A 12,802-nucleotide genomic window follows, 5' to 3' on the forward strand; every position below is an offset into this window, starting at 1 on the left:
ATTGACATGGGGTCTAATCCAGACTCTGTCTCTAACCAAGGGTTGGACCCTGGAGAAGTCACCTCCTATCTCCGGGCCTTCATTGCCTTAAGTGCAAATGGAGACAAATGGACTAAAGGGTCTCTAAGGTTCCTCTTAACTCTGACACTCTGTGATTCTAGTGTTACTCCGATTTACTAAGGAGAGAAAAGCCAATGATGATGATGTTTTCAAAACCTTGACATTGAAGAATCAAGGAATGTTCATGTCCAAAAAAGGAGATGAGAAAGGAAGAAAGAAGAATGGAGGAGGGGGAGGAGGAGGAGGAGGAGGAGGAGAAGAAGAAGAAGAAGAAGGAGGAGGAAGAGGAGAAGGAGGAGGAGGAGGAGAAGGGAGAGAGGGGAGAGGGAGAAGGAAGGAGGGAAGGAGGGAGAGACAGAGAGACAGACAGAGAATACTTTAAAAAATTTTTTTCTGGATATTTTTAATAATGTTCCCATGTGGGTGACCTGCTCTTCTGAAAAAGGGTGGTCATTTAGACTTAAGCTTAACTAGAAAGAGAGGGAGGGATATGCTGGACTCTTTTCAGCCCTAGACTTTTTTTTTTCTATTACTACAGTGTGTTAGTTTCCTGTTAGATTTTGGTGTTTGAAAGAAATCAATGCCCAATTCACATAGTGAAAGCAGCCTTGTGTACTAATTTTCTTTCAGAAATGAGGAAACTGAGTCCCAGAGAAGTGATTTACTCAAGATTAAGAAGCTAAATCCAACCTCACTAAGCTGGCCTTCAAAGGACTTCACAATTTGACTCCCATTTCTCTTTTTAGTCTCCACCCCCTTCACACACTCTAAGTTCCAATCCAATAGGATGTTTTGCCATTCTCACCATATTCTGCCTGCTCCTGCCTCTCTGGACATGGTAGACTGCCTCCCATAGTGTAAACTCTAGAAGGCATTTTCAAGTTGCCCCTGATACATGTGAGAGCTCCCTCTTTGAAACTCCCAACACTGTACTAAACATATTCTTACTTATTTCATGCCTACTTTTGTGCATATCTTATCGCCTACCCCATTATGGGCAAACACTGTCTCTTTCCATTTTTGTCTCCCTAACATATAGCCCTGGGCTTACATATAATAGTCACTTAATAAATATTGAGAGAATGAATGATTGAATGAATGGATGGATGACTGATTGAAAGAATGAATAAATGAATGACTAAATGAATGAGTTCCAGGTTCTTTCATGGTTCAGTTGAAAGAACACTTGATCTGGAATCAGAGGATTCTGAGCTTCAATTACCACAGTTCTGGGCATATAGGTAAGACTTAATAAATGCTTGTTGCTTTGCCCTTGACAGCCCCACCTGTGATGCCAGTTACAATTCCCTGGGCCTCAGTTTCCTCATCTCTAAGAAAAGGCGGTTGGACTAAATGACATTTGAGATGCTGACTAGCTTTATGATTCAAAGTCTAGTGTTTCAGCTTGCTACCTTCCTCATAAAGCTTCTATGACTTCCCGTAGCATTATATACCTTGGGGATATTATCATTCCCTTTTTATAACTGATGAAACCAAGAGACAGAAATTAAGTGACTTGCCCAGAGTTACACCCCTAGTAAATGTCAAAGGTGGGATTTGAACTGAGGTCTTCTTGACTCTAGGCCACTGTACCACCTGGCTGCCTCTGATGTACATGCCTATATCAGAAAATTAAAAAAAAATATGACATGAGATGAGAAAGTTTTGATGGGCCTGAAAGGAGGTTGGGGGCAATATGGGACCAGGATGAGATGTCACTATAAAAGTGTCTGAGTTCCCAGGAGGCAGGGAGGAAAAAGCCACTATGAGCTCTGCTGACTTAATGATTTTGCCCAGGGCTAGCCCTACTCGCAGATTCAGTGGGCTCACTTGGCTGAATGGACTTCTGTGGAAAATGATGGCAATTCATCACAGCAACGGGCAGAAGCTATAATTACTTTGCAACTAAAATGTGGTGGCTTGAGCCACAATAAACAATCTCACGTTCTTAATTTTAAGTGCCGGGAGTTGGTGTTGGCTGCAGAGAGCCTTCCAGGGTAAGTGGGAACGAAAGGACCCATTATTTACAGTTTTGAATGCTGCTACATTGAGATTTTGAAGGTTCCCAAAGAATAGTTTATATTTGTGAGAACACAGCTGAACACTTGCCATTGTGAGCACCAGTCAATGTTGCTATAGTAATAGAAGGCCCAATAGGGGAAAAGGGCAGTTTGTTAGAAGTGGGAAAGGAAGTGCCTTCTGATATCATTAGTTTACAAAACAACAACCAAAACCACTGTTAAAACTCCCAACGACAGCTCCTCACAGACCAGTTATTTGGAACCAAGGACTGATTCTATATATTGTCTTTCACGACTTACTTGATGTATTTTCTTGACTCACAAAGCAATCCCAAACTCCCCTGAAATGTGCTATAATTAATTCAAGGCTCATTTGTTACTAACTACTTAGATACTGTATAGTACTTTATTTCTCAGGCAATAGGGATTTTATGAGCTGGAGGAGATCCTGCTGAATCTTCCTTCCACCTTGAAATAAAGGTGGTATAACTTAGCAGCTATTCCTTAATTAATGTAATTAATTGCACTTGTGGTACTTTGGGGTCCTGCCTGTTCATTTGAGGGAGAAAAGCATCATGCTGACAGTTTTGGCTGAGCACGTTTCATACCTAGGATATTTCTAGATATCTTGCAATTTAGTCCCAGGTCCCCAAACACAATTGATTAGTTTTTCACAAGGGGGATTTACATCATGCATTAAACACATGTACAAATTTAAGGATGAGTGACTGTTGCCACATTGGATAAAGTGAAATGGTGACCTTGAAAGCATCAAATTACTTTGACCAATGCAGACAGTCAAACCAGATAAACCAGGCACCAAAATTGGTATTCTTGAGGAAATATAACACTGCCTTTGATGGGGGGGCGGGCGAGTCTTCTATTTCATATTCTTTCCTGCCTGCCCCGCCCCAGGCCAACCCAAATGTTAAATTAGCCTTATCTTAAAATCAGATAAAGGGGAGTGGAGAAAAGAATGGATACCTAGACTCTGGCTCTGCTTTTTCATCTATTGTGATACTTCCAGGACCAATCTCCAACTCGAACATTATTATATGGCATATACATTCCATTGGACCATTGGGCCATTATGGGACTCGTCCATAGAAAACTGCCACAAAGGACTTTGCTAACACACGAGCTGAAGATAGAGTCAATAATCATTGTTTGTGATGTCCCTCATATATGAAGACTCTAAAACCTTCACTCTCCTTTAACAATAGATACCTTCCCCCACCCCCTTTCTTTTTTTCTTTTCTTCTCAATAGAGAAAGCCTGGCATGTTAAATTTTTCACATCTCCGTTCCTTAAGTCCCAGATAACACCTCCAAGGTCCTCAGCTAGAAATTTTTCCTGCCTGACTTCAAATAAAGAATAAAATATCATTGTTTCTTGCTTTCATAGAGCAACAAATGCCACTTACCATCAATTAATCTCAGCAAGGAAACTAAATGCCATTCTACAGCGGCAAAACCAAAAAGCCTGCCTTCCAGACAACAGCCTAGAGCAAAACCACAAATCCCTCTTCCAGCAAACCTGCTGTGAGGAAGCCTGTATTATATTTTAAAGAGCACTGCTTTCCTTGCAGGCATGTACTGCAACTCCCAACATATTCTGCTTTGGAGGTTTTAATATTGGACTTCAGGATTTTCAGTAGAGGTAGAAGGTTTGGGATTCTTTTTTTAAGCTACTGATAAAGAATATTGCAAAATGCTAAGTCTGAAAGTTTTATACCTACTCACTCCCCTGTTGAACATAATACAATGGACAAAATCACTGGCATCAAAGGCATAGTACTTGGTTTCAAATCCTGCCCTTGACACTTCCTGTTTGTGTGTGACCTTAGGTAAGTGTCCTAACCTCTCTTGGCCTCATTTCCCCTCATCTCTAAAATAGGGAGGAAGGGGGAGGGAGTGGCTGGACCATATGGGCACTGAGGTCTTTTTCAGCTTCAAATTTATGATCATCTTGATTTTCTGACCCTCATTTAAAATAATCTGAAAAGTCACTACCTACCTCTTCAAAACTACCTATCTTTTGGTTGGAGATTTGGTGCTACTCACAGGGACCAGAGAGAAATGATTTCTAGGCAGGAGACATGAGGCATTTGATCATAAGGCTTATGTATCAGGGTCTCTTCTTTACTGGCACTCTGGGACATTCAGGATCATACCATAAACAGTCATTAGCTTTTTGTCAAAGTCTCATCAGTTCTGCAAGAAATGGGAGGTTTCCTTTTCCAGAGTCAAGAAATGCTCAGGCCATGGGGAGCTCCTCTCTTGCCTTAGCTGTAAAGGACTGGACACACCCAGCTCTTGCCCTGGTGACTGGCAGGACACCTAGATACAAACTGGAGACATCTGTTCAGGCACACTTCTCTCCACCCATAAGGAACGTGCAGAGGTAGGGACATTCCTGAGAGCAAAGCAACCTGTCAAAACTGCCTAGAATGTGTCTGGTCCCACTCCCTGTGACAAACCAATGCAGAGAACACAACACTGCTGTTTGCCGGCTGCCAGGATAGGTGCTCTTAATTGAGAAAGCATTTAGTGCTCCTGTGTCAGGGCTGAATATTTCATGATGCACTGTATGTTTGACTATTTGCTCAGTGGGCCCCTGTCACTTCAATCTTTCCTGAATGCTTTGACTGATCTCTATAAAGCTTTGCCAGGATGGAGTGATGGCTTGTCCTGGGCAACCGGCGACACTGGCATGTTAGGCAGAGACATGAAGGCTGTTATTGAGTTTGGTGATGATGACACAGCCCATTCATGCAGTGGTGACCCTCTATGGGTCGAATGGGTGACATAAAGGTCTAAAAAGAATCATTCATATGTATCTGTTATGTTAATGGCACTCTCTCTCGCTATCTCTCTCTCTCTCTCTCTCTCTTTCTCTCTCTCTCTCTCTCTCTCTCTTTCTCTCTCTCTCTCTCTCCTTCTCTCTCTTCTATTTCCTTTGCTTTCATAAATAGGAAAATAATACAGAGAACAGATGGAAGTCACTTTGCAGCAAGGAAAATAAGCATGGAATCTTAGAGGAAAAAAAATAAATCTACATCCATTTCTCATTAGATGTTAGTTCTTAAAAAGTTCAATACTTATTTTAATGAACCTAAGAGGATTTTTTGCATTCTTCCTTGACACATATTCCTTCTCCAAGTTAAAAATGAAACAATTTAGGTGTCAATTCTTTAAGTACTTAGGAAGTGAAAAGAATCATAAAATCTTGGGAGGAAACAGCACTATCGTCATTGGATGACAGATTTAATCATAGAATCTCAGAATTTCAGAGTTGTAAGGGACTTCACTAGGCAGCTAGGTTGCACAGTGGGTAGAGCACTGGGATTGGAATCAGAAAGACTCATCTTCATGAGTTCAAATTCAGCTTCAGGCACTTACTAGGGGTGTGACCCTGGGCAAGTCACTTAACCCTGTTTGCCTCAGTTCCTCATCTAAAAAATTAACTGGAGAAGGAAATGGCAAACCTCTCCAGTATCCTTTCCAAGAAAACTCCAAATGGGGTCACAAAGAGTTGGACATAATCAAAATGGCTCAACAATAACAAAGAGACCTCACTGACCATCTAATTTAACTCATGATTCCCACTCTAACATACATGACAGGTCATCCAGGCTCTGCTTAAAGAACTCCAATGAAGAAGAACCTACTCTTTCTCAGACTGTTGCAAAGCTCTATTTGTTGGGAAATTTTTTCTAAAGTTCATTCTGAGCTTGTCACTCCTGTCACTAATTTCCCAGGGAAATCATATCCTTATAATTATATTATATATTATTTTGTTATATATATTATATAATATAATAAATTATATCCTTGTAATTCTTTTATATTCATCTGATGTTACCTGGCCAGGCTTATATGTAATACAGTCAAGATTTCATATGAGATGAAAAGGCTCAGAAAGGATGCCATCCTCATGTTAGAATGAATATCTACCTGAGTGAGCTCAAGCATCCACTGAAGCTTTGAGAGCACTCATGATTCTTGCCTTTGGCACTCAAGTTATAAACCTCAGGCAAGGTAACTAATTTCTCCAAACCTCACTTTCCCCATCTTTAAATTGGAAATACTAACACTTGAACTAGCTGCATCAAACAGCTTTTATGAGAGCCTAATGCTATAAAATAGGTAAAGTGTTAAAAACAAACAAACAGGCAGTGAGCTATAGTCGAAGGGATGTTGGACTGGGGTCAGAGGACTTAGCTTTGACTTCAACTAGGGTTGTTTTCCAACCATATGATTTTGAGAACTCATTCAACCTCTACCGGCCTCAGTGTGTTCATCTGCAAAATGGTGGCGTTGGACTAAATGATCTGTGAGCTTCCCTCCAGCTCTAATGATTATATGATGGAATCCCTAAGAAGACTCCATAGGACTACAAAGAAGAAGGGCTAGGATTCCCCTGGTATATACAAAGGAGAAAGGGAGCTGGCCATGGGGTAAAAGAGAGGACGGTATGGATAATGTTCATTGTTCTCAGAATGCCAGGAATTCCAGGGCAAAGGAAAAAAACATGACCAAATGTGTCTCTATAAATAGCTATCCCTAACAGTGCTTTGAACCCTGATGTTTATACCCATTCAGTTAATGGGAAGAAAAGCTCCTCTGAGTACCCCACTTAGGACTGTTGGTTCTTTTGTCATAACTTCACCCCAAAATGAGAATGAGGGAGGGAAAGAATATTTGATTTGGACCCAGAGCACCTGGGTCCAGACTCAGACTCTTGTGTGATCTTGGGTAAATATCTTTGTCTTTCTGGGCCTCAGTTTCTGCAACTATAAAATGAAGTTATTGGACTAGGAAGTCTTTTAGAACCTTTCCAGCTTGAGAAATCTATGAGTTATGATGAAATAACATTTACAAGGGCTTACACAGTGTCTGGCACATAGCAGGAGCTATACAAATGCTTACTTCCTCCCTCCCTTCCCTGTTTACTTATTAAAGACAGAGATTTCCTTCTTTTTTCTGGCATAAGACTTTGGTTAATCGAGTGTATCGAATGTGTTAGATTATGGTATTACTAACTAGAAATAAGAGAATGTTTGGGATACAAATGCAAGAGTAAATAGAGGTGTGGATTTGCATGGACACAGATATAGACTTGTGCACATGGATGCATGCACTCACATGTATGTATCAGCCTATTTTAGCCAGCAGCCCCTATGAAGCTCCTATGAATGAGGACACAAAATGACCTTTTGCTGAGTATGCTACTTGTCTAGAGGCCTGTGTCAAATTCACCCCTCTCTTTGGAGTGGGGGCAGGGAGACCAACTACTCCTTTCTTCTTCAGCCCCCTTGGGCCCTGTCACATTCTATTTGTTTGTGCATTAAGAGGTGGCTTGACTTAGCTGGGTTGACACTGCCTTCTCCCCTCATTCCACTCAGTGACTGAAGTTCTGAGGGTGGCACTCTGGGCTCCTGTGACACTTCTTTAAGTGGCCGGCTGGCACAGGTCCAGGACTTTTCACCATTTTATTTACTAGCCACTTCTTTATTTCATAGGCACCCCAAGTTCTATTTGTGTGGCAACCACAGCTGGCTGCTTCTGGTCCTCAGAGACATCTGAGCAAAGAGAAGTCCAGATAAAGGCTACAGAGTGTGATGAACAGGTGAGGTTATTTCCTTTAATGATCGGGAGAGACCTAAGCATATCTTTTCCCCTCTTCCTCATGTCTGCATAGAGAAGTCTGCTCCTCCCTATCTGCCTGTTTTTCTTCTCATGTCATTTTTCCTCTTCCCTAAAGGGACACGATGCCTACAATTTTCTGGGTGCTAGTGACATGGATCTCCTCAAACCATTCCCTTCATATTCTCACACTTGCACTTAACTTTCTTAATGGCCCTTTGGGCACATTCCCTTGGAATCACTGGGTCTCAGAAGGGGTCTCAGAGGACATTTAGCCCAAGATTTCCCAAATGAGAATCCTTTCTACAACACAGGCAATGAATGACCATTTGCTTTTTGCCTGGAGATGTCTAGGGAGAGGGGACTGACTCATTGACTTCCAAAGCACTTTAGGATTCCTTCATTTGGTAGAAAGGGCTTTTCCCTCCTTTATATTAAAACTAAATCTTCTCCTTTGCAACATCCCTGAATCATGCCTAGTTCTTCCTCTGGGGTCAAGCAGAACAAATCTAGTCTCTTCCACATAATAGTACTTGCAGACAGCTATCATGTCTCCCTCAATCTCCTTTTTCGTAGGCTGTGTATCAACTCAAGTCTCCCCAGAATATGTAGTGTATGTAATTCCTAGTCCCCCATAAATATCTCTAGGATATGGATGGCTTTTGAGGCCACTTGATTTGGCTTCGGTCCTATGTCCTCAGGGATCTAAGTTCCATGCAATGCCTCTTGGAAGAAATCAAATATTTGGAGGAAGAGTGACACCCCTTTTTCCTATTCAATTGAATAAATATTTTTGAGCACTTGCTATGTACAAGGAACCATGCAAGGATACAAAGAGAGAAATAAATTAGTTCTTGTCCTCAAGGAGTTTACATTCCTATGCTGGTGTTCTATGAAAAACCAAGTCACCTAACCTCTTAGTTCCCAAGAAAGTCTTTAAGACTAAAAGTTAGAGATTGATTGCTGTTCTGCATCAACAAAAGGGACTGCTAACAATGAAACCACAAGTCTGGACCAAAAATAGGGAAAACGAGCCAAACTTTGTACAGAAAAAAAGGTATTACAAGGCAATGTGTTGGAAGCCCACTATAATTTACTATTTGGTAAACAATTTGGAGGTAACATTTGAACAGGGGGATGCTTTATTTGAGGAAGTGACAAATTAAGGACCATTGAGTACCATTCTGTGCTTTTTTGGTTTACATCTGAGCTCTTCCTATCACTTCCCATAGACCACTAAAATCTCACCTATTTTAAGAATGATCCTTTGCTGTTTGAACACTATCGAAGGAATTCAAGGTCAAGGTTGAAAAATCCACTTCAATGAGGCCATTCTCCTTCTTTGTAGATTGGCTAGATCACAGAGAATGGGCCTTATGAGTGCTACCTCCTCCAGAAAGAAAGGAAACTTAACTAGAGGCTAGGAAGGCTCAAGGGGCCAGAAGAATGTTCCATTAGTCACTTTGTTCTCTGCAAGGGAGTATATAGGAATTTTGGAAAGGTGTGCCTGAGAGTTCTAAGTCTAATGTAAGAGATTTAAGAGGAGGAAGCTAGCGGATTCCAAAGCCTGTTACACACATTCCAAAAAAACCAAGGTATACAGAGGTCTGCACCTTCACATTTCAAAGAATGTGGAAAGGGACATCTTTGCATACATTGTATACCTAAGAGAAGACAATCAGTTCCTCTAATTCCCCCAGGGTAAGTCATAAGAAAAAGCTGGCATTTGGGGATTAGATGAGAGTCACCTAGTATTTATGAAGTAATCCCTATGTGGCAGGTATTTTGTAAAGTGCTAAATGCCATCTATGAAAATAATGAACGCCTTCACTTCTTGGGGAAAAAAGGATGAATTTTTATATGAGTCTTTGTAAAAGAATATGGTCATAGGGTTAATCTAGAAGTGATCTTAGAAACCAGTAAATCAAATGCCAGATGAGAAAACTGAGGCATCTAGAGTTTAAGTGACTGATCAAGGGTCAGAAAGCTAATAAGTTTGTCTGAGGCAAGATTTGAACCCATCTTCCTGATTCCAAATCCAGCGCCCTATCCACCATGCCAAGCTGTGGTACTCCCAAGTAATCTCCCTGTGGTTTGGGAAAAAGCTTTCTATGTGCCCATGGGTTTGCTCAGCTCATCTATGAGCCAGGGAAAGATGGCAGGTGCTGGCAGAGACACTCAGCAGGAGGGGCAGCTGGACAAAAGCACCACCATGAAACATCAGGGCTCTGAAGCTGAGCAAGTTCTCCGCTCGATTCCTGACCCATGTTTAGCAATTCCGATGTGCTAGTGAGCAGACAACCCAAGCCTGGGATGTTGACTCTCCCTCAGTCCCTCTTCGGCAGGCAATGAAAGCGGGATCCACTTTGAAAATATTCCTCCATCATGCAAACTGACATAGGCATGCTTTTCAAAAACCCACAGCCAATCTGTTGATCATTACTTATTTACAAAGGCCTTCGGGCAGAAAGTCCTGTAAAAACCATACTTGATACGGTATACACTAGCTTTCTCTGCTTGTGGAAAAAAAAGTCCCCCCCAAGGCTACCTCAAACCATCACTTTCCATCGCACATAAAATGTACCGTGTAACACTAAAGTATTTAATATATATGGTATAATATATCTACAGGAAAGGCATTTGTGTAGAAGTGTGTTACCCTGGATTTGGTAATTTGATGTTTTGCTGAAGGCTATGACTTGAAAAAGCCTGCACCTCTTACAGAGGACCTGTCATCTCAGTACCCAAGAGCCAGCAGAATAAAGAAGCACCCTTAAGCAGCAAAACTTTGACACAGCTTTGAAGCATATGAAAACAGTATAACTCCCCAGAATTATTATTACTCAAGATCAAAGCAATGAGCCATACTTTACATAGCAAACAGGGACAGGGAATTTGGCTCCAAAGCTTTCAGAATTTGCAGCTTTCTATTTATTTATGTATGCATTTATTTATTTATTTCTGCCTCCCAATTGAGGTGAAGGAGGGCTCCTGTCCTCCCTCTGTTCTCCACCATCCCCTCCTCCAACTTCCAATGGATAAAACTATTAGTGCAGGATAAGGAGATTACCCAAAGGTGAGTAAATTGGCGATGAATGCTAGCGTGACAACTGGCATCATAAAAATGAGAAGCTTGGCAGTTGGTTCATTTTATTCCTTCTCATAAACTGTAAACAAGCATTTAAATCAGTGTCATCCAAGCAAGCCTGGGCTAACAGCAAGGTAAAGAACTTTGAACAAAACATTTAACTGGAATCAATGGTCAACAGGGGTAAATAAAGGCTACAACTGGATGGATGCACCTTTCTCTGATACTCTACCTATCTGTTTGACTTCTTTGGCCTCAATAGAAGTGAGTATGAGTGTGTACATATATATTTATATACATAAAGGACCAGTATATCAAGTATGCATACATATATATGCATATGTACTTCCATATATAATAATGATATTGATAGCTAGCATTTATACAGTGTTTTAAAGTACTCTACAAATGTTCTCTCACTTTTTTATTCACAAAAACCCTGAGAGGTGGGTTCCCCCCTCCCCATTTTACAGATGAAGATACTGAGGCAGCAGAAGTTAAGTGACTTGTACAGGGTCAAACAGCTGGCACATGTCTGAAGCTGAATTTGAACTCAGGTCTTCCCAACTCGAGGTCCAGTACTCTATACACTAGGGTACCACCTATAAATTATATAATTTATAAAACTAATATTATATGTAATCTTGAAAATGTACCCTTGACTAGGACCTATAAGTGTAGACACTGAAGGCAGGAATGGATGCCCACTGAAAGTGACAATAAAAGGAGTGTCTAAAGAGGAAAATACTTATTCATCTATGTCAATCATTAAAGGGAGGGAAGTGGTGGATGGATGCAAGAAAAAAAAAAACCTAGAAGACTGATGTATGTTTCATTGTGATAATGAAAGCCATTTATAGGGAACTACATAGATCGGCAAATCACTCTAGTTCCATGGCAGTTGGTACATGGAGAGTGGGTCTGATTCGTCAGAAGTTTACAGTTGGCAGGGGAAGTATGGAATCATCTTCTCTAGAGTCTGAGCAACAACAGTATAGATTCCCATCAACATCAGATGGTTCCACTGAAATAATGACAAAGGGATGTCCTAGATGGTTTATTATGGTTACCATTGAGTGCTGGGGGAAATAAAATCCCAAGTTAGTCAGGAGAGTAGGAGGAGGTAGAAAGTCTCAAAGATAACTTAAGGACTGAAAAGCAGAGTCTAAGAAGAAGAAAATAGAGATTTGGTTCAAATATAGGTTTACCCTTAACTCCTAATGGATGCTCTCCTCTAAAAAAAAACCCTGTATTTCATAATTAATATTGCTTTTAGCCTGAGTGAAGCCAGATTAGTTTTGAACTTTGCTTTGGCAAGTACACAGATTATTAGACTTTTTTATCAGTCAAAATCAATTAACGGAAATTTGATTTCAATCGACAGGATAAAAGGAAGGTAATATTCAGGTTCATTTTTGATTGTGATGATACATCTCACATATGGCCTTAAGTACAGAAAACAGTCCTCGGAGGGACTAGAGCAGAAGGAGAGCTGCCCGAGGCAAAGTAACCCCACGATTTCCTCTGATTGGTTCATGCTATCATTAGTGCCAGGGCTGTTTAAGAACAACACACAGACAGGACAGGGTGACAGCTAAGACTTTAAAGCCTATGTATTTTTCAAACAGCTTTTCAAACTGTTTTTCATGACAGAATTTTTTTTCAGCTCTATCATTAACTGCTGACAAGCTGACAGAATAAATACTTCAGCCTTTAAGAAGCCATCTAATGATCTCTATCCCCCAACCCCATTTTTTGAGGGGAGGGAAGACTCTTAAGGCAGGAGAGAAGTAAGCTAGAGAAGAGAACCGCCCGCTGTCCCCCTTCCCGTCCCTTACCTCATCAGCTTAGGTGAGGAGTTGGGCGAGTTCCTCATGCCTCCATTCCGCTGTTTTTTTTTGGGTGACAGCGTTGATGGCTGTTCATCTTCAACTGGAAATACAGGCAACTCATGAGATTATGAACAGTTTGAGGGCAGACTGTGA

General features: G+C 41.0%; 1 protein-coding gene across 6 annotated transcripts in view; it reads right to left on the reverse strand.

The window, feature by feature from the left end:
• The window catches only part of KCNMA1 (potassium calcium-activated channel subfamily M alpha 1), a 901,346-nt gene that overhangs the window by 88,666 nt on the left and 799,878 nt on the right, over window positions 1–12,802 (reverse strand). For all 6 annotated transcript variants that reach the window (XM_036736100.1, XM_036736099.1, XM_036736098.1 and 3 more), the window contains one exon: window positions 12,656–12,749. In XM_036736100.1, coding sequence (XP_036591995.1) covers window positions 12,656–12,749 — 94 coding nt within the window. The remainder of the gene's footprint in view (window positions 1–12,655; window positions 12,750–12,802) is intronic.

Source organism: Trichosurus vulpecula, chromosome 8 (assembly GCF_011100635.1).
Source record: "Trichosurus vulpecula isolate mTriVul1 chromosome 8, mTriVul1.pri, whole genome shotgun sequence".
NCBI lineage: Eukaryota > Metazoa > Chordata > Mammalia > Diprotodontia > Phalangeridae > Trichosurus > Trichosurus vulpecula.